General features: G+C 42.4%; 1 protein-coding gene across 7 annotated transcripts; it reads left to right on the top strand.

Moving 5' to 3' along the window:
- Nucleotides 1-9139: 9139 nt before the first annotated feature.
- On the top strand, nt 9140-20863 carry LOC123078684 (uncharacterized). Of its 7 annotated transcripts, none has more exons than XM_044501270.1 (7): nt 9140-9381; nt 9879-9950; nt 15535-15607; nt 15732-15994; nt 16834-20080; nt 20250-20332; nt 20420-20863. In XM_044501270.1, exons 4-6 carry the CDS (start codon nt 15834-15836, stop codon nt 20310-20312), a joined length of 3471 nt encoding a protein of 1156 aa, XP_044357205.1. In that variant the 5' UTR covers nt 9140-9381; nt 9879-9950; nt 15535-15607; nt 15732-15833; the 3' UTR covers nt 20313-20332; nt 20420-20863. The 7 variants fall into 7 exon arrangements, with proteins under 7 accessions (XP_044357205.1, XP_044357204.1, XP_044357203.1 ...); XM_044501269.1 differs by having other exon boundaries at nt 15531-15607; nt 15743-15994; XM_044501268.1 differs by having other exon boundaries at nt 9141-9381; nt 15531-15607.
- Nucleotides 20864-22488: the final 1625 nt, after the last annotated feature.

Raw genomic sequence — 22488 nt, 5'->3', positions numbered from 1 at the left:
ACCGTGAGGACGAGCGGTAGTACCGCTCCGTGCGGGCTGTGAGCATAACAGTTGGATTTTCCCCTCCTATAAAAGGGGGTTTTCTTCCCCAATGAACCTTATCCTTTGAGCTCGTGTTCTTCCCCCATTGTTGACCTTCTTCGAGCTTGCTAACTCTCAATCCCTCCATGGATTCTTGCTAGTTTTTGAGGGAAAAGAGAGAGCAGATCTAGATCCACATTTTCACCAATCACTTTCTCCTCTATGTGAGGGGAACCCCTTGGATCTAGATCTTGGAGTTCTTGTTGTTCTCCTTCTTGTTCTTCCTCTCATTTTCCTCCCTAGCATTAGTTGCTTCGGTGGGATTTGAGAGAGAAGGACTTGGGCACTCCGTGTGCCCTTGCCATTGCATTTGGTGCATCAGTTTGAGTTCTCCACGGTGATACGTGGAAGTTACAAGTTGAGAAGCTTATTATTGTTAGGTGCTTGGTACCCTTGAGCTTGTTCCTCTTGGGTGCTTGGGCGCCCTAGACGGTTGGTGGTGTTCGGAGCTCAATCATTGTGGTGTAAAGCTCCGGGCAAGCGTCGGGGTCTCCAATTAGGTTGTGGAGATCGCCCCGAGCAATTTGACGGGTACCGGTGACCGCCCCCAAGGGTTGCCAAAGTGTACGGGTTCGGTGACCGCCCCCAAGGGTTGCCATTTGTACGGGTTCGGTGACCGCCCTCAAGGGTCCCTTAGTGGAATCATGGCATCTTGCATTGTGCGAGGGCGTGAGGAGATTACGGTGGCCCTAGTGGCTTCTTGGGAAGCATTGTGCCTCCACACCGCTCCAAACGGAGATTAGCATCCGCAAGGGTGTGAACTTCGGGATACATCGTCGTCTCCGCGTGCCTCGGTTATCTCTTACCCGAGCCCTTTACTTATGCACTTTACTTTGTGATAGCCATATTGTTTCTTGTCATATATCTTGCTATCACCTAAGTAGTTTTTCTTGCTTAGCATAAGTTGGTGGTGCACATAGGTGAGCCCAGTTGTTGTAGATTTTGTGCTTGACAAATTAACCGCTAGGTTTATTCCGCATTTGTTCAAGCCTCAACCGTAATTATTTTAAAGCGCCTATTCACCCCCCTCTAGGCGACATCCACGATCTTTCAGTTATCCTCTTCATACCCACCACGTAGTTTTATTTCTCGTTTCTAGTTGGAAGCAAACGTTCGGTGTACGTAGAGTCGTTTTAGTGGCAGATAGGGCTTGAGAGAATATTGATCTTACCTTTAGCTCCTTGTGGGTTCGACACTCCATACTTATCACTTCCACCTTTGGAAATTGCTACGATGATTCCCTACACTTGGGGATTATCAGGCTACTATCTCGGAGTCAAGTCCATATTTAGTGCTAAACTTGTGAGAAAGCTTCGGTATTCATAAAAGATTTAACACAATCAAACTCAAGCTTAATACCTGACTCTTTACCTTTGTCGAGTTCCCAGTCTTCAGAGTTATGTTTAATTCTTTCTAAAAGATCCCACCTGAATTCAATAGTCTTCTTCATAAAAGAACCAGTACAAGAAGTATCGAGCATGGATTGATCCTCATGAGAAAGCCAAGCATAAATTTTTTAAAATAATAATTTCTCTCGAGAGCTCATGATTGGCGCGTGAATATAACATTGACTTAAGCCTCCCCCAAGCTAGAGTGATACTTTCTCCTTCACGAGGCCAAAAATTGTATATATAATTCCGATCATGATGAACTAGATGCATAGGATAAATTTTTGGTGAAATTCCAATTTCAATCAATTCCAATTCCAAGATCCAATATCATCGCATAGCCTATACCATGTCAATGCTTTTCCCTTCAAAGATAAATGGGAAACCTTGTTCTTAGCTTCATCTCCGGATAAACCTGCAAGCTTAAATAATCTACAAATTTCATCCACATATATCAAGTGCATATCAGGATGTTCAGTTCCATCTCCTGCATAAGAATTAGCTAGCAGTTGTTCTATCATACCCGAAGGAATTTCATAACCAATATTTTCAATAGGTGCAGTAGGTTGAGGGGCAACCAATTGTGGTTCCGGACAAGGTGAAGATACCCCGAACAAACCCCTCAAAGGATGGTTCTCCATAGTAACAAGTGACAATAAATTTCAGCACGTAATAATATTTTTTCCTTACCAATTTCCACTTACCAAGAGCGCTTCACTCCCCGGCAACGCTGCCAGAAAATAGTCTTGATGAGCCACAAGTATAGGGGATCAATCATAGTCCTTTCGATAAGTAAGAGTGTCGAACCTAACGAGGAGCAGAAGGAAATGACAAGTGGTTTTCAGGAAGGTATTTTCTGCAAGCACTGAAATTATCAGTGACAGGTAGTTTGATAGCACGATAATTTGTAACGAACAGGTGACAGTAACAGTAAATAAAGTGCAGCAAGGTAGCCCAATCCTTTTGTGGCAAAGGACAGGCCAAAATGGTCTCTTATGATAAGCAAAGCGTTCTTGAGGGTACATGGAATTTCATCTAGTCACTTTCATCATGTTAGTTTGATTCGTGTTCGCTACTTTGATAATTTGATATGTGGGTGGACCGGTGCTTAGGTGCTATTCTTACTTGAACAAACCTCCTACTTATGATTAACCCCCTCGCAAGCATCTGCAACTACGAGAAAAGTATTAAGATAAAATCTAACCATAGCACTAAACTTTTGGATCCAAATCGGTCCCTTACGCACTAGCGCATAAACTAGGGTTTAAGCTTCTGTCACTCTAGCAACCCATCATCTAATAACTACTCCACAATGCATTCCCTTAGGCCCAAATATGGTGAAGTGCCATGTAGTCAACATTCACATGACACCACTAAGGGAATCACAACATACATATCATCAAAATATCGAACACATATCAAGTTCACATGATTACTTGCAACAAGATTTCTCCCGTGACCTCAAGAACAAAATTAACTACTCACAAATGATAATCATGCGCAAGATCAGTGGGGTATTAAATAGCATAATGGATCTGAACATATAATCTTCCATGAAATAAACCATATAGTAATCAACTACAAGATGTAATCAACACTACTAGTCACTCACAAGTACCAATCTAAGGTTCGATACAAAGATTGAACACAAGAGATGAACTAGGGTTTGAGAGGAGATGGTGTTGTTGAAGATGTTGATGGAGATTGCCCTCCCAAAGATGAGGGGTTGTTGGTGATGACGATGACGATTATTTCCCCCTCCGGGAGGGAAGTTCCCCCGGCGGAATCACTCCGCCGGAGGGAAAAAGTGCTCCTGCCCAAGTTTCGCCTCGAGACGGCGCGCTTCGTCCCGAAAGTCCCCCTCTATTTTTTTAGGTCAAAATGACCTATATACCAGAAGATGGGCACCGGAGGTGGGCCGAGGAGAGCACAACCCACCAGAGCACGCCTGGGGGGCCTGGCGTGCCCAGGTGGGTTGTGCCCACCTGGTGGGCCTCCTCCGGTATTTATTTGCTCCAGTATTTTTTATATATTGCCAAACAATTCTCCGTAAATTTTCAGCTCATTTGGAGATGTGCAGAATAGGTAACTCTGACGTAGCTTTTTTAGGTCCAGAATTCTAGCTGTCGGCATTCTCCCTCTTTGTGTAAACCTTGCATATTATGAGAGAAAAGGCATTAGAATTACTCCATAAAGCATTATTATGCATAAAAGCATTATAAATAACAGTAGGAAAACATGATGCAAAATGGACGTATCGCCGTCCAGCAAGCCTACGAAGGAATTACTCACTCCTGGCAGTGAGCATCATGAAATTGGTGATGGAGGATGGTAGATGATGACGAAGACCAAAGATTCCCCTCTCTAGAGCCCCGAATGGGCTCCAGATCTGGCCTCCCGATGAAGAACAGGAGGTGGCGGCGGCTCCGTATCATGAAACGCGATGAACCTCCCTTATTTTTTCTCCAAAAATAGGAATTTATAGAGTTGGAATTAGGGTTAGCGGAGCCTCGTGGGCCCCACTACCCACCAGGGTGCACCAAAGGGGGGTGGCGCGTCCTGGTGCCTAGTGGGCAGCTGACCCCCTCCAGTGGGTCTTGGTTTCAGTATTTTTTATTTATTCCAAAATAATTCTCCAAAAAGTTTCGTCCAATTCCGAGAACTTTTATTTCCGCACAAAAACAACACCATGGTAGTTGTGTTGAAAACAGCGTCAGTCTGGTTAGTTTCATTCAAATCATGCAAATTAGAGTCCAAAACAAGAGCAAAAGTGTTAGGAAAAGTAGATACGATGTAGACGTATCAATCACTATGTATTATATCCAATAATTCAAGTGCCCGTTCTGGATGACTAGTGAACAGCGTTTTAGTCATTTTACCTATCAGACAAGCTTCACATGCGTCAAATGATTCAAAATCAAATGATGTTAGCACTCCATCTTTATGAAGCTTTTGCATACGTTTCTTTCCGATATGACCAAGACAGCAGTGCCACATATAAGTGGTATTATCAGTCTTCTTAAGACGTTTAGCATCAATGTTATAGATAACCTTTTCACATTCAAGATCTAATATGAATAATCCACCAATCATGGGTGCAAATCCATAAAACACATCCTTATAATATATTGAGTAACCATTGTTCTCCGATTTATAAGAATAACCGTCATTTATCAAACATGATCCAAAGATAATGTTCTTACATAACTTCGGAAGAAATAATAATTACTTAGTTCTAATTTTTTTTGACAGAAAGACTGTAAGGGAGCCCCCTACAGTATAATTGGTGCAACAACCGAAATTACAAGTACCATGCCTTGAACATGGGTGCGTGGGAAGGCATCAGCCCCTTTCCACCACTAGGCTATGCCTTAGTCTGCTAGTTAGTTCTAATATCAATCCTGAAGGTAAACTTAAAGACATGACACCGGCGGCTTGAGCAGCAATCCCATCACCATTCCCGACATGCATCACAACTTCATTTCTTCTCAGCTTCCGAACATTCCGCAGTCCTGCATCGTGTTGCAAATATTAGCAACAGATCTGGTATCAAATACCCATGACTCGGAACTTTCGGTGAGTAGAATATCAATAACATTAATTTTTATAACTTTTATACCTTTATCAGAAGACGGATTCTTCTTATCCGCCAGATACTTCAAGCAATTTCTTTTCCAGTGTCCTTTCTCTTTGCAGTAGAAACATATAGTCTCGCAAGAAGCTCCACCCTTGTTCCTCTTGGTGTTGCACTTCCTTTTGAAACTTTCTATTTTGTTCACGAGCAACTTTTGCTAGTTTTGCATCCTGATTTCATTGGTGTTGAGCATCGCTTCATAAAGCGAAGTAAGGATCAAATCATTCTCTGGTGTCTTGGAAAAATCAATTTCCATTGCATTAATACTATCATAATAGTCTGAAAGCCTGACAACTTCCTCACCAACTTTAGCTATCTTACACTCATCCATTGCTTCAGTCATCTCATGAACTTCAGCTGGATCTTTGTGGTACAGAACTTCCAGTGCCTCGACAATCTCGATGGTACCGAGTTGTTGATAACATTTCAGTAATACTTGATCCATGCATGATAGCATTACACTTTTGATAACACTAAAAATCATTCTTGCGAGAGATAAACACATTGGGTATTCACCAAGTGATTGATCCAACACATATTCTTTCTTAGCACTTCTGAGAACATATCTCAGAGTGTGGATCCAGTCCTCATAGTTTCCACCATTTGCAGCAAACTTTTCTTTCTCGGACAAAGGTGCTAAATTAAAACTATTAAGAGCCATTGATCTAAAACAATAAACACAAGATTCACTTTTAGACATAATTCATAATTAAACTTGCACTAGTGATTAAACAAATTTTAGTATAAAGTGCACTCCCACTCAAATCAATATCTCTCATAATTGTTAGTGAGTGATTCAATATCCTGATCTTATTCCCAGCCATTGATGTGGACATCGCTGATGACGAGAAATTTGACTGGTGGGCAGACTTTTGCCAATCATATCCCCATATGACTCTTGTTCATCTTTTGATGCTTCATGCTCCGGGCTCAGAATGATTCTGCCAGAACTTCAAGACAACCGAGTGTTATCTCACACGGTCTGACCATCTAGGTTTTACACTTCTCATCCCATTTGTACTCATGTGGACATAACGTACTCGGAAACACTAAGTGTTGTAAATAGTTGCAACACTGGGAAGAGCACATTTTAATCTTGATTTTAGCTATGAGAGACCACCCTTATAATTTGACTACTGCGCAATCAAAGGGAGCAAGCAACAAAGGGACAAACATCTCAGGAAATTCATAATAGCATGATATGGTATAGCCCTGGGCACCGAGAACGTCTCCATGGTCCTCTGAGGTCTTCATGAAGTTTTCTCCGAAAATGTTACCGTGGCGACGACTTTGAAAACTACCGCCGTGGCACCGATTTTGTTCTCCTGCGCCTGGTGAAGCTCCGGGGCCTCCGTGTAACCTGTAGGCTATCTCTACGTCCATTACATTAAGGTGGCAATCTCGTGGCTCCAACCATCATGTCGTGACACACAGACCACTTAACATTACAACATATAACCATCACGTACAAAACCTATTGTCATGACCAAGGTTATACCACATCATATGCAAACCTGCAAAACCAAGTTAGACGTCCTATACCACATCATATGCAAACCTGCAAAACCAAGTTAGACGTGCTCTAATCAGTTTGGAAAATTTTATTTTCGTGGTTGCTAGGGTTTTCGGATAATACTAACTACCTACATGCACAATCAAGGTGATAAGTCTTGTTGCTAGATTAACTTTCGGGGGTGCATGTGAGGGATGAGACTTAATTAAAAATCTCTAGCCCCACACTAAACTTTTTCTAATACGCATGACCCCCTAGAAGATCGTTCATCTTCCTCGCCCTCTTGTGTACGCGACAGTTCACTATTATTGACTATGATGAAGCCCAAGGAACTGTTAGCAGATCGTCGACAGCCAGAGCCGATCAATTGTCAGAACCTTGTACAAAGCTTACATCATGCCGTCAATGAACTGAACTGAAGCAACACTCGAGGGACGCATAACAAGAACATCAAACCCTCACATCCACATGTGATCTAGATCGAAACCTGCATCTACTCATAGAACCGCTCATGATGCCACTTTTGGGAAACCTAGTAGAACCTCTCTACTTGGTTGCAAGCGTACAATCTTCACGATCCGGCAGCGCTTCGTTGTCTAGAGCTAATCATTGCCGAAGAATTAGAGGGAGGAGATTAGAACCACACCGGACTTCTAATTATGAGAATTAGAGGATCAAGGTCAAGCTCTAATTGATCAACTAGGATCAACTAGAACTAGAACTAGAGGAGGCCCCAAAACTTGTATTTCAAATACTGCCAATACCTCAAGTATGTATATGTTGGGAGGGGAGGAGGCAGCGCCACACAAGGGGAAGGATTTCCCTCCCCTTACGCTAGCCCTAGGGGGAGGAGGAATTCCCCCTCTTGTCCAATTCAGCCTCCCATAAGGGGAAAAGGGGGTGCCTCCCCTCTACGGGCCTTGGTGGCCCAATTCTCCCTCTACCACTTGGCCTTTTTATGCGCGTTGATATTAAGTTAAATATAAAACCCCTCTAACAATTACTAGAGCATATTATATATAATTTAACATCTCCTGAAACATTTTCCACCTATATATTAATTATCAGTAATACCCGGTATTGCTCGATAAACTCCGAAACCCTTCCAGTGACCCCGAAATGCTTCCGGTTCCTCTGGGAACTATCTGAATAATAATAAAACAATCCCACAAATAAATACTCTTGTCCTACTAATATTCAGTAGATCGTGATTAGCTTAAGCTTGTGACCCGTAGGTTCAGTAAATCATAGACATGAACGAAATCCCTTTGTTCAATGACCGATAGCGGAACCATGGACATCCATATCGCTCCCTACGATTACACGAATGACATTCAAGTGAACCTTTGGTTATTATGTGATGTCCCCTTCGCTTCACAATACTTTACAAAAACCGCGGCGGATCGGTATCCTCCTGAGTCATGCACATGCTCACTATACCATTGATCCCATTGCTGATTTTGTTCTTCTTTCTCGTTGAAGTATTCGGTATCCCCATGACATAGTCACCTGTGTCTGGCCACTATGATGGATGTTGTCACACCGAAAGGGCCCTAAGAGTATCTCTCCATTGTCGGAGGGGCAAATCCCACTCTCGAGCTATCTAGTCCCTTGTCAAACTTTCCGATGAACCGTAAGTTGTCGTTATGATCACCATGTTATTATTGATGACGTTTGAGCAACCCCGAATTCCACCGTACGGCAGGAAGTGACTATGATACTCTCATGGTCTGAGGAACTAAAACACATGCTAACACTCTGTGTTATAACAATTGATTTCAGACGATATTACCTTTAAGTATAACAAACAAGATTGAGTCGATTCAATATGATCGTTCTTCTAACGTCATACTCTCAATGTTGTTTCAGGACTATCGTTACACTTAATGATATACTGAGATCCGGAAAACATGATCATGAACAACACTTAAACCAGTCTTACAGACAAGACCGAAAACCTATACTTTACCGTTTATCATTCCACACGTACATATGAATTTTCCACTGAATCACATATTCCAAAGTCACAACAATTATAACATGAAATATAAACTCTTAAATATGGAAATGGAAATATAATAATATAATATTATTGCCGTTAGGGCATATTTCCAACAAGCATGCCATGGGCTCTAGTTAGCCACTCGATTCGCCTATGCCATAGTGGCCAGACAACATCAACGTTGATGTTCCTGAGAATGCTGTGAATCACGTTCATGTGCTCGATAGGTAGAGGAAGAGGGCTAGCTTGATGGGGGAGTTGACCGTGTTTCGCAACATGACCAAGGTTGTGAAGGAGGTGACAACCACCATTAGGGAGAGCAAGTCGGTCGACGTTCACCCTGAGCTGTATAGTGTCGTCATGGGCAAGATGGCTTTAGTCCGGAGGCTTTGATGGTTGCTCTTAGCCACCTTATTTTTTACAATAAAAATTGCGTTCGGAGCGGTCGGCGGACAGATCGTCCGGCTAATGCCCAGTTCTTGGTCATGGTACTGTTTTTTTGTTGGGCAAAATTGCGCGGAGACCCGGCGTAGCGACGTGACTAAGGGGGGCCCGAATGTCGACGCACGCGACCGCCTTCCTCCCGCACGTCTTCTCTCTCTCCCCCCCTTTGGTCTCACAGAGCTAATCCCCGGCGCTCGCTCGATTCCCTGCTCTCTTCGTTGGTCTCCGCCGCCACCCCCTGCTTCTCGTCCTCCCCGTCGGCGGCAGCGCCCTCCAAGGTTCCTCCCCCAGAAAAGATTGCGCGCGCTGCATTGTGATGGTAAGGGCGATCGTCCCCGTCTTTCCTTAATCACTCTTGACGCAATGCTGATGTTAGGGTTTTGAGGGTTTACTTTCCGGCGCAACAATGGCGCCGCCGATCGCTCTAGTTCTTCGCGTTCTTCACCCCACACCCCCCTCCACGTGTCCAGATTTTCGGTTCTTTCCGCTCTTTTCCCCCTAAAAGATCGATTTGTTTTTGCCGTTCTGATGTATTATTTCCTGTAAAATCTCCTCCTTTGCATTCTATGTTCCGAGTTCTATTTCGAGTTTTTTTCCCAAGGAAATGCGGAAGAGAAATTCCGACTAGTAAGTACGGACACAAATTCGATCCTAAGAGGACTTACTTTGAACCTACTCCCGACAATATAATAAAGAAGAGTTCGAATTCGAGTCAACGAGGACTTAGAACCATTGAAAATAGATGGTGGGGCTGTACGTAGGGTCGCGATAATAGGCCCTGCTACTCCTTCTGATTTCTAATCTTACTGTTTGCAGGTTAATTTGTCACGCGTGAGGACTTGACGCCAGGGCAAAATTCCAGACACAGCCATCTTTTGCTGGGTGAAGGTAAAAATATTTCACCCCTGAGATCCGGTCGTCATGTCTGTTTGGCCTCAATTGGAATTTTAATAACTTCAAAACAACAGTAGCTGATTGATGTTACATATTGGCAAACGCTTTCTTTGTGCTTGCAATGCAATGTGGTCACAAGGTGCAGCACCCTTTCTGTTGCTCAACTAACTCGTTTTGTGCATATCGACGCTTCCCTCGCTTGACTGTTCTACTTGTGAGACTGAGTGCATGGCGTTGAGTTTGTAGTGCTAATTTATATTGGAGTATAAGGCTAGGCGTTCGATGGCGGTGGTCCGGCATGATTCGGCCCTGTGAGGTGTGTTTACAGGCTGGAGTTGAGGGCCGGTTGCGCCACTGCCAGACTCACCTTCCCAGCATTCGTGCTGCCAGATTTAATTGCCTCCGGTAGATGAGTGAGGTGGAAACTCAGAAGAGGAACGAGAAATTGCCGCCAACACAACGCTGGCACTGACGCTGCTGGTCGTTTATTTGCTAGTATATGGTGGTGGCAGAAGACAGAATCTGTTTAGTTAGGGCAAGGAAGAGACAGGTATGAACATTGAACTCATATATATGTACTAGGGGGCTGGTTGGGATAGGACACCTCTTTATTCCAGCTGGTGACTCCTGCTTGTTTTCAAAGCACCTCCTAGATAGATCACCCAATGGTCTACAATTTTTTTTTTTGAATTTTGAGCACAAGGAGCATAATATGGTTCTATTGGATCAGCTTTGCAGAGTAACCAATATAATGCTTCACTCACACAATGATACATAAACTTTGCTCCTCGGATTGTAATCCAATCTCCCAGTCAATGATAAATGGATGGCCAAATGAGATTTCGGATGGCATCCTTACCTGCGGATGGATAAAAATTGTGCTTTTATATTTAGATAGTGATGCTTTCGTTGTGGATAGTTTGTTGTAAAAACAGCCTATTTGTGAAGATCACACGATAGCCTTTCATAGTTTAATTGATTATTTCTTTATTAACTGAACGTCTTTTCTTCTTGATTATAAAGAAGGAAAAGGAAGGTTTATTCCCTCTGTTCAGTAAACTTCATGGTATATAATGTTGTGCAGCAACATAGTCTTGTAAGTGTGAACATAATTTATGTTGTGCTTAATTATTCTTTCGGCCATAGTAAACGAATACTAAATAATATTATTTTTCCAATTTGAAATTTAATTGAATTGATTAGGCTATGAGCGTATAATATGTTAACTCCTGATTAGTTAGTTGCATAACCATTATTCGCTTCATTGTGTTACCCTTCTCTCTGACAAGTGCAAACTATTTTCACAATTCTGGTCTGCTCATATCTTTTTTGGATGAAAATTAACATGATTTTCACTAGAGCATTCTTGATAGGAATGCTCATGGATTAATTTATTACCGTGTTTGTAAAAATAGTGGGGATCTAAATCTCCATTGCCTGTTAAATATTATTATTGTAAAGAGTACGTTTCAAGTGAATTCTCTGTCGTGTGGCGAACTTGGATCATGGTTGTTTACATAAATATTAATTAACGCAGTATGATCAGTGTGTTTATTAGAAGTAATTTCAGTGTGCTAAACTAGTAAAAAAAAAATACCAGCGAACTATGAGAGTAACTTAGCCAACTTTAACTCGTCATCTATGTTGTTTATGCAATCAACAAGGCAGTGATAATTTTCAGCCGGACAATGTTGTAGAACTACTGATTAGAACTGATTGTGAATATTGTCTCAATAGCATTCTGAGACGGATGACTGAATTTACTTAACCCTATCACACGATTGGTAGTCTAAAAAATGGTTGCAATAGCACAAAGTCTTGGAAAAAGGTGATTCGGTTAGTCCAGATAGTTTATACAAAGTCCTTTGCACACAAAACAAAACAGTTATAATGCATTTAGTTGTTGCGGTGTATATTAGTTTGCAATGCAGACAATTTACAGAACACACATTGGAATGTATCTTATGCAAACCATTGGCTAGGTCCTATTCACTTAGTTTATTTTGAGCATTGAGTTAGCTAAAAGAATCCCAGAACTGGAAGCAGCGCAATGAATTCATATTCGACGGCGCCCAGCCCCTTGTCCCTGTCCTAGTCTCCAGGATCAAGGATGAAGCTGTGCAATGGGCACGCGCTGGTGCTCGTGGCTTGCGAGACATCCTACCCACCACCTGGGATGTACACTAGATTTTACTGCTTTTGCATGATCTTGGCCTCTTAGGAGGATTGTAAAAAACTTCTATCTTTTCAATGCAATGAAACGCAAAAGTCTTTTGCGTTTTCTCGAAAAAGAATCCCAGAACTTATGTTCTGATAGTGCTTACCATCACATTAAACACGTTTAAACTCAACCTATACGATGACAATGAAACCCAATAGTAATGAAGCTTATGTGAGCAGCACTAGAGTAGCTTTTGATCTCTTTACTTTCGGTTTATGATTTGTCATTTGTTTTGCAGCACGTGTGACTTTTTATTGAAAATCTGTCATGTATTGCTAGCTGACTTTTGAGGACCATTTCTACTATTTTGGTTACATTGATTTAATTCCCGACAGCTCGCTTCACCAACAGCTCGCTTTGCGGCCTTCTTCGCCATCTTGTACTTCTCTATGTTGTCTGCACTCCTATCCAGGTATAGGCGTCTGAAGCAATCTTTCTTCTCTTTAATCGCCTTCTGGACATCATCATTCCACCACCAGGTATCCTTATCTTCGCTTCTCCTTCCCCTGGACACTCCAAACTCCTCCGAGGCCACCTTACGAATGCAAGTCGCCATCTTCATCCACACATTGTCCGCATCCCCTCCTTCCTCCCAAGGGCCCTCCTTAATGACCCTCTCCTTGAAGAATGGGGAGAATGAGAGTTCTACCGTTGAACTGGACGACTCCTTTGATGAGACCAGCATGCGTTTTGTGCGGCGAATCCAGGAGTCTGAGGTCAAGGAGGCTTTAAAAAGGATGAAAGGAGGCAAGGCGATGGGCCCTGATTGTATCCCCATTGAGGTGTGGAAAGGTCTCGGGGACATAGAGATAGTATGGCTAACCAAGCTTTTCAACCTCATTTTTCGGGCAAACAAGATGCCAGAAGAATGGAGACGGAGTATATTAGTACCAATCTTCAAGAACAAGGGGGATGTTCAGAGTTCTACTACTTACCGTGGAATTAAGCTGATGAGCCATACAATGAAGCTATGGGAGAGAGTCATTGAGCACCGCTTAAGAAGAATGACAAGCGTGACCAAAAATCAGTTTGGTTTCATGCCTGGGAGGTCGACCATGGAAGCCATTTTCTTGGTACGACAACTTATGGAGAGATATAGGGAGCAAAAGAAGGACTTGCATATGGTGTTCATTGACTTGGAGAAGGCCTATGATAAGATACCGCAGAATGTCATGTGGTGGGCCTTGGAGAAACACAAAGTCCCAGCAAAGTACATTACCCTCATCAAGGACATGTACGATAATGTTGTGAAAAGTGTTCGAACAAGTGATGGCGACACCGATGACTTCCCGATTAAGATAGGATTGCATCAGGGGTCAGCTTTGAGCCCTTATCTTTTTGCATTGGTGATGGATGAGGTCACAAGGGATATACAAGGAGATATCCATGCTCTTTGCGGATGATGTGGTGCTAGTTGACGATAGTCGGACGGGGGTAAATAGGAAGTTAGAGTTATGGAGATAAACCTTGGAATCGAAAGGCTTAGTAGAACTAAAACCGAGTACATGATGTGCGGTTTCAGTACTACTAGGTGTGAGGAGGAGGAGGTTAGCCTTGATGGCCAGGTGGTACCTCGGAAGGACACCTTTCGGTATTTGGGGTCAATGCTGCAGGAGGATGGGGGTATTGATGAAGATGTGAACCATCGAATCAAAGCCGGATGGATGAAGTGGTGCCAAGCTTCTGGCATTCTCTGTGACAAGAGAGTGCCACAAAAGCTAAAAGGCAAGTTCTACAGGACGGCGGTCCGACCCGCAATGTTGTATAGCGTTGAGTGTTGGCCGACTAAAAGGCGACATGTTCAACAGTTAGGTGTGGCGGAGATGCGTATGTTGAGATGGATGTGTGGCCACACGAGGAAGGATCGAGTCCGGAATGATGTATACGAGATAGAGTTGGGGTAGCACCAATTGAAGAGAAGCTTGTCCAACATCGTCTGAGATGGTTTGGGCATATTCAGCGCAGGCCTTCAGAAGCTCCAGTGCATAGCGGACGGCTAAAGCGTGCGGAGAATGTCAAGAGAGGGTGGGGTAGACCGAATTTGACATGGGAGGAGTCCGTTAAGAGAGACCTGAAGGATTGGAGTATCACCAAAGAGCTAGCTATGGACAGGGGTGCGTGGAAGCTTGCTATCCATGTGCCAGAGCCATGAGTTGGTTGCGAGATCTTATGGGTTTCACCTCTAGCCTACCCCAACTTGTTTGGGACTAAAGGCTTTAGCCTACCCCAACTTGTTTGGGACTAAAGGCCAGAGCCATGAGTTGTCCCGAATGGAAGAGGCATATACTGAGAGTTAGATGTTTGAGTTGAATGCATGCAACCTGGGGCCTAATATGTAACGCCATGGTGAGGTAGCCAAAACGTGAAGCTGGTAGGCCAGATACAAGATCATATATTCGTTGAATGATCAAAGAATTAAGCATGATGCCAGTATTTAGACATTACTGGTATGATGTTCATTGGAATTGGTGTCGAATATGTGTACAAGGTTACAGTTGGACTTGGCATATGTGGAGAGTTAGATGTTCGAGTTGAATGCATGTAACCCGAGCCGAATATGTAACGCCACGGCGAGGTAGCCAAAAGACGAAGCTGGTAGGCTAGATACAAGGGGGCTGTTTGGATGCTGCCCGTGTCTGCCTTGCCAAATCACGGCTCGCCAACTTTTTGGCGCAAGATTTACCGCCATGGACTCACCAACGAACCAGCATAGAACTGAAGGGCCAACCAAAACTTTGGCGTGTATCCAAAAAATTGGCTTCAAACCAATATACACCAACCAGTCAGTCAACGACCAAAAATTTGGTAAGGCTGCTCCCGACTGTGATCCAAACAGGCCCAAGATCACAAGGGGGGCGGTCTAGGTGCCTGGGGTAGGGATGACCAAACCGGGCGTGGAGTGGTGGTCGAGATGCTGTCCTTTGTCATCGGTGTATCATGTTGATTTCATATGTGGGGAGGAGCACCCGTAGTCGCGCTGAACCTCGTTAACAAAATCGTCTTGCAGTCTACTTTCGGCAAATCCGATCATAACAATTCCAACAATATTTTGCAATGCACAATAAGCAATTAGGAACATAACTTACACATGCTTTATGCGATGCCTATGTATTTGTTCTTAGATCATAGATATCTTGCAGTCACATTACTGAAATTTCTTTTTTGACCAGACACTTCCATTATTTAATTGCACCCCAACTGTTTCCCGGTGCTGATAGTGTAGGATTCAGTTTTGGAAATAGGGCCCAGAAAGTATAATCCTTGAAAGGGACCTGCAATTTAATCTGCTATATGTTCTAGCAGGCGATGCGTTGCAGGAAACCATCTAATGATTGTGTTGTAATTGTTGCTAGGTAGAAAGCACAAAGTGTGAAAGGGCTAATGGAAGCATAAATCATGCAGAATCAGATATGGTGATAAGATCTTATTGGTAGGTGCCTCCGTTTTATACAGTTTAACTTCTCAAATTTTATCTCTTATGGTAAATTCAGACTTTACTTTAACTGGCAGCACCTTTGAGCTGAATTCCTTCTCATTTTTTTGGTTTCCGGAAGCTTTGCATCAGGAAGTAAGAATACAACAACTTCTCGGTCTCATCTATATGATATAGGGGTGAGCATTGCCGGTGTCATCTCATTTCATCAGCTGCGGAATTAATGGGTTCAAATAGGCTGCCCTTTGGATTCATTTCGGGAGGATATAGCTGCAGTGAGCAATATGATTGGCAGCAGTTAACCCTTCGTCAAAGAGAACAAGCAACAAGGGAGCAACCCCATAGCAGTGCAAACTTGAGGTACCCTGTGCATATACCCAACAGGTTATGATTTTGATTAGTGTGTTAACTTTTTCCTGTCATGGTCATCATGTTATTCAGCTTTACACGTATCTTTCTTGATGGAATTCCATGATTCAGAGATAAGGTAGAATATTTGGTAACTGCTACAGGAATTTTCAGATGGATGCATTTTGTACCATTTAGACCTTTGTTGTGGTTTTTTTCATAAGAATCCTATACAACTAAGTAGGCGATCCCCACTAACATATTTATCTCAACATTCAATCATGCATGGGAAAAGACCCACCTCAACATGCAACCATGCATGCAAAATGGCTCAAATGCTTTAATTATATTATGCTACTATTCAATATTTTTTTAGTTATACTACACATAATCATATGTATTTTCAGGTTCAGTCTTATATTATTAATCGAAAAATTCATATTCATATAACTTATCTCATTGAATGTATTGGAAGCAATCCCCGCAGCAACGTGTGGGGTATCATCTAGTTTTGGAGTACTCTCCAAGCTTTAAAACTGGTTTTCCGATAAGGGCCCTTTGGATCTTATGATTGGGGTTGTCAAACTTCTTATGTAATTTTTTCCTATGACCTCGATTCCATAAGAAAACCAACATGACATCAAACCTCATTTAATTTTTTAGAAGTTCAATTGGCTGTCACTCTATCCGTTTCCACTTTCCACTCCCTTTTCATTCCTCAAAATGTCATGCATTTATTTTTCTTACGAATCATTGGAAGGCATCTTTTAAAAATCCGTAGTATGTGACGTCTCATTCCTGTGTTTTTCCTATTCCAATTATTTTGAATTTCTCGATCGGGAGGCCTTTAATGATTTATATTTCTTATATTGCAGGACTGAGAGGACTAGTCCATCCTTTGATTGTGTTTGTGATTATGCAAAAGGGGCTGATGGACATATTCATGATATGGTAACCCTTGGCAAGGTTTGTCAGTTTAACGGGGGAAGTAGCACTCAGAATGGACCTTATCAAGCGGACCAATATCTGCCATCTTACTTTCCAGTTGACCATTTTTCTGAGATAGATGAAGCACGGCATCGGGCTTACATGGACAGTTTCTACACTGACAATAATCCTTATCACACCTCAGCTAGTCGGTTGCGTCATAGGGATGAACAAAGGAAAGCTTACACCAAGAAGCCATTTAAGAAATTGCACACTATAAAAAATTCAAAAAAACTGCGCACTATCCATCCTAGGCAACTTGAGCTTTCACTCCGTGAGGATTTTGATGATAGGTTGGGCATTAGAAATTGCAGGAATGCTTATCATGGCAAGAGGTCAAAAACAAAACCGGCAAGGTGGAGTTCTCAGAAAAACAATTCCAGTGTGCCTTGTGTTGGTAAACATGGTAGAAGCAGCCGGCAGACAAGATCTGGAGAACAACCGTTTGAACAGGAAGCTGAGAACAGTAGATACAAAAGGTATGGAGGTCAGCTGGCCGGAGAGAAAGCTAAGAAGCGTATGATTTATGAGGGGCACCCTAAAGGATTATGTTCACTTCGTGAGCAGGATGAGCATCCGCATCATGAGGTACATCGTAGTGGTTCTGATACGATGAGAAATGACAATTGGGAGAAAAATGCTAAAACAAACGATGAAGTAGATCATAATGGAGCAGAAGGGAACTGCTATCTAATGAAGAATATTCGGACTGCTGCTGCTACATGCTGTGGCTCAACAAAGTCTAATGAAAACTCACATGTGTTATGTCCCAAGTACAGCAGCAAAACCATTGCTTCATCAAATGAGCCAAAAGGGAGTAGCAACATGAAATTAGTATCTGACAAGCAGCCAAGTGTCGTTGGTTGTACCAAAAGACCTCGAAACACAAGAACTGGAGACGTTTCGACACGTAACCTGCAGAATCTCTCAGTCACTCATATGGAGAAGGGCGTGCATACAAAGCAAGCTGATAATACTTCTCATTCTGAATTACTTCGTGAATGTCTAGATATTTGGAGAAGAAGAAGATTAAGGAAGGAAAGTAGTGCTGAAGCTAAAAAACTAGATCAAACAAGTACTGCGAGGCATGAATGGTCTGCTTCTTCTTGTAGCTCAGAAAGTGATGATGAAAATGTCAATGCATCTGAGAGTGCTTCTGGGAACTCAGAAAGTGCGGCTGAAAATGATACTGAATTGGAGAATTCCCAAAAATGTAGAGGTGCAACGCCGCTTGATGGAGTACAAAACTGTGGTGAGGGAAGAGCAATGATAAATACAGAGCAGCCCTTCAGATGCCTCCGTGGTACAAACTACAACAAAAGCTCAGCCAAGCAAGGGCTGAAGTGCAATCTGGAGGTTTCGCAAGAACCACATCCAGGTGAAATCATGCAGCAAAAGGAAGAGAATAAACTTCCATGCTGTCTACCATCAACTGTTCATCCAAATGGCATGATACAAACTAGTCAGAACAGTTGTTCTGATACTAGCAAGAAACAAACTAGACGGAACAACTGGGCAGATATTAGTAAGTTAGATCAAGCAGCTACTTATCCTGATAGTAGTGTGTATCAGAATGTTTCTCAGCACGAGACTGGCAATCATTTGGATGATGGGAGAAAATATAAAATGGGCATCGGCTGTCAAATTAAAAGGAAAGCAGCACAAGGCGATGGTGCCAAATGGTTTGAACAAATGCCCAGTTTGATAACAGGTCCAACACTGCTGGATCAAAAAAGTCTTGCAGTTTGCTCTCCTGATGATGGTAATGTGAAGGTCTGTGGGTCAGAGTGTTCCAATCAGTGCAGTAAAACTACTTTAGAATTGGAGAAAGGAAAGAAGTCTGTCAATTGCTCCAGTGGAACTGACTGCAGAGTCATAAAAATTTGTTCCAGTGGAGGTGATTGCAGAGACATCCAACAAGATACCATGAATTGCAGAAGAAAGAGGCAAGTGTCTTTATCTCTGGCAGACTCTGAAAAGGATAAAGGAACAAAGGAAGATTATCAGCCACCTGGAGTTCTTGAAGTGACATCAAATCGACAGATTTCCTGCCTATCTGATGTTGGCATAAAAATACCTGATGTTGCTAGACCAGCTGATTGCACCCCACGTTTTACAATACCAGACTTAAATTGTTTGCCTAGTATGATCGCAGATGAAGAAGAATTCGAGGAATCTCAAGAAGTGATTAATCAAGTAACTGGGCATGGTTCGGAACCACATGATGCTTGTCCGAGCCTTTCTGCCTTTAGTGGGCCTGCTGTGCAGGAAGAACAGTTTAAGCAACCAGAGAAGAATGAATTTGTCGGAGGAATTTGCGCAAGAACGGTTGCAAAAGGTTCACGGATCTCTGATTCACATAGTGCAAAGGGAGCGGTTAATCAGGCAACTGGGCAGGATACTAGTCAGAGCTTTTCCGCCTTTAGTGGGCCTGCTGTGCAGGAAGAACAGTTTAAGCAACCAGAGAAGAATGAATTTGTCGGAGGAATTTGCGCAAGAACGGTTGCAAATGGTTCACGGATCTCTGATTCACATAGTGCAAAGGGAGCGGTTAATCAGGCAACTGGGCAGGATACTAGTCAGAGCATTTCAGCCTTTAGTGGGACTGCTGTGCCGGAAAAACAGTTTAAGCAACCAGAGAAGAATGAATTTGACGGAGGAAGTTGCACAAGAACGGTTGCAAATGGGTCACGGATCTCTGATTCACATAGTGCAAAGGAAGCGATTAATCAGGCAACTGGGGAGGATACAAGTCAGTGCTTTTCAGCCTTTAGTGGGACTGCTGTGCAGGAAAAACAGTTTAAACAATCTGAAAAGAATGAATTTAGTGGAGGAATTTACGAAAGTGAGATTGCAAATGGTTCGCGGATCTGTGATTCACATAGTGGGCCACCAAAACTAAGTACTGATGAAGAAAGTATCACAGCATTCAAATGTGCCCTCGGCGAATTCATAAAAAATATCTTAAGGCCTCTGTGGGAAGAAGGCCTCTTATCTCGTGAGGTCCACAAAATTATAGCGAGGAAAGCCGTGGATAAAGTGGCCTTGACATTGGGCCCAAAGGTGCCTCGTACAGAAGCAGCCATCTTTAGGTTTTTTGCAGAGGAATCTCAGAGCGTAGAACAACTCGTTCAGGTGGTAGGCCTATGCTCTTCTTGTTTATAGCAAGAATGCTACTCCCTCCGATCCATATTATGGATGTATCTAGCATTGAAATACGTCCATTTGAGCGACAAGTAATATGGATCGGAGGGATTAGTTTTGTTATACTCGGCTAAACAATCTACAAAATCTTGCCTTGCAGGGTTACTTGGATATATACCTGGGAAAGCAAGTTCTTAAGAGAACTATGCCTGGTAGTATCTGACCAATCACGGGAAACCCCATGTAAAAATATATTTGACCCCATCTTTTGGTATAAATTCCTATGCTATGGTTTTCCTTTGCTAACCACAAACTCCTTGATTTCCACAGGCAGGTTATAACAAGTAGGCGTAAACTTTGCGCTAAAAGGAAGATCTGTTCGAGTCAACGGATGCCCACGATGAGCCACTTTTACTTGTGAAGCACTTGTCTAAGTTAAAACAGGTCTGATCTAATAGAACACAAATGGCTTATACAGGGCGATGCAGCCAAATTTTGGTTTGTAGCGTGCATTTCCATTATCTAGGTCTGTCTTCTCACAGTGTGCAAATGTCGCGAAGATGTCGATGTACCGGCATTTGGTTTTGTAACCTGCGCTTTCGCTTTGCTTAGAATTACCCATTATTTGTTTATTTATTATATAGGAAAACACAGAATCATTACTACTGTATTATGTTCAGCTAGGCTCGGGGTGCAGGCCGGTAATGAGACCCGGATAAAACAGCACAACGCAACCCCTCCGCTAAAATTGGCTAACAAATGAGCTTGCCGTTATGAGTCAGCCGTTATTGGCCATTGTCCTCTTTCTGTGGTGTCTGAATCCGAGACCCATATCTTCTTCAACTATCCTGCAGCCTGGTTCCTTTGAAATTACTCCCTCCGTCCCATAATATAAGAACGTTTTTGACATTACACTAATGTCAAAAACGTTCTTATATTATGGGACGGAGGGAGTATATGTTTGTAAGGTTCAGAGGCTGAGTGGCAGGCGTCGGAGCTGGGCGATTACCGATAGGTGGAGGTGTCTCTTTTGGTTGGTATTCACAGCGATGACATGTATCTTATGGACTATCCATAACAAGATGTCTAACGACCAGCAATATGCTTCTGACCTTGTGTTTGAATTTTAGCACTTTTTACAGCAAGACGACATGGACCGGCTGCCAGTATATGGTCTTTAGGATGTTTTCCGGTAGTTTGCTTCACCTGCTAGCAGTTGACTACTCATCTTTTAGTGGTCATATTTGACTTTCTTTCCGCTTTTTGACATGTTGTGTTGACTCCGGTGCCCGGGCTTAGTGGACCCGATGAACTGTACCGCTATTAAAAATAGAAAAATTAATCAAAAAATTTGATTTTTTTTGCTGGGAAGATGTTTGTTTGCATGATGTGCGTGCAAAATTTCATCTCATTTGGACATATGTGCAGCTCGTGGCAAAAAAGAGAAATTCGGCCAGAACAGTATCCTTACTCACAGAGCCAAATTTTATCTTGTTGCACGCTCCTTGAATGTCCAAACTCCATCAATTTTTGCACGAACATCACGCACACAAGCATCTTGCTTGGAAAAAAGATTCGGATTTTTTGATTTGTTTCCTATTTTTTTGTGTTTTTTTTATTTTGCCCGGGCTCATCTGAGCCCGGGTCCTGAAATGCCCCACTCCATGGAAGTCTATTTCGAAAATGTTAGCAATCTTTAAGTTTTGCAATTACTCTAGAGTCTAGAGAGTCCCTCTCGGCGATAACACCGTGAATCTGGGTCCTATTTAACCTCTAACTTAATAAAGACATAGTAGAAGTTTCAGTCATTTTCAACAATTATTAGCATGTCCCCGGAGTGCGCAATGCTACCATGCAAATGGCCTGAAGCACTCCCAAGCAATTTTGTTCGTTTTCTGTAACATAATTTCTCTCACTTTTAAAACTAATTACAATTTTCTTTTCTAGAATTGGAAATAAGAAAATTTCCGAATTAATAAATAAATAACAGAAAGAGACCATGGTCTAGCTGAAAACACACCGCGCGAGGGACAAGTGTACAGTTTGCGGCCCTGCTATTTACTATTTCAATTTTTTTGTTTTTTTGGATCAATTTACTATTTGAAGTTTTTTTTAGGGAATTTACTATTTCAAGTGTGTTGCGCGAAATTGGCGATGCCACGTAGAGGCCAGGCAAGGGACTGAACTGGGCCGACCCATGTACCTAGGTTCTGATCTGATTCCCTGTTTTCTTGGTCCTTCTTTTGTTTCTTTTTGAGTGTTGTTTTCCTTAAGGTTTATCCCTTTTAAGGTTGTTATTTCTTTTACAAAAAATATATGCAAAATTTTAGAACTATTCATCTTTTTAGTAATGTTCAATTTTCTTAAAGATGTTCACACTTTTTCAAAAAATGCTAGGA

Source organism: Triticum aestivum, chromosome 3D (genome assembly GCF_018294505.1).
Source record: "Triticum aestivum cultivar Chinese Spring chromosome 3D, IWGSC CS RefSeq v2.1, whole genome shotgun sequence".
Classification (NCBI taxonomy): domain Eukaryota; kingdom Viridiplantae; phylum Streptophyta; class Magnoliopsida; order Poales; family Poaceae; genus Triticum; species Triticum aestivum.
Note: the sequence above shows the minus strand (reverse complement) of the source record. Positions and strands in the feature narration are given on the sequence as shown.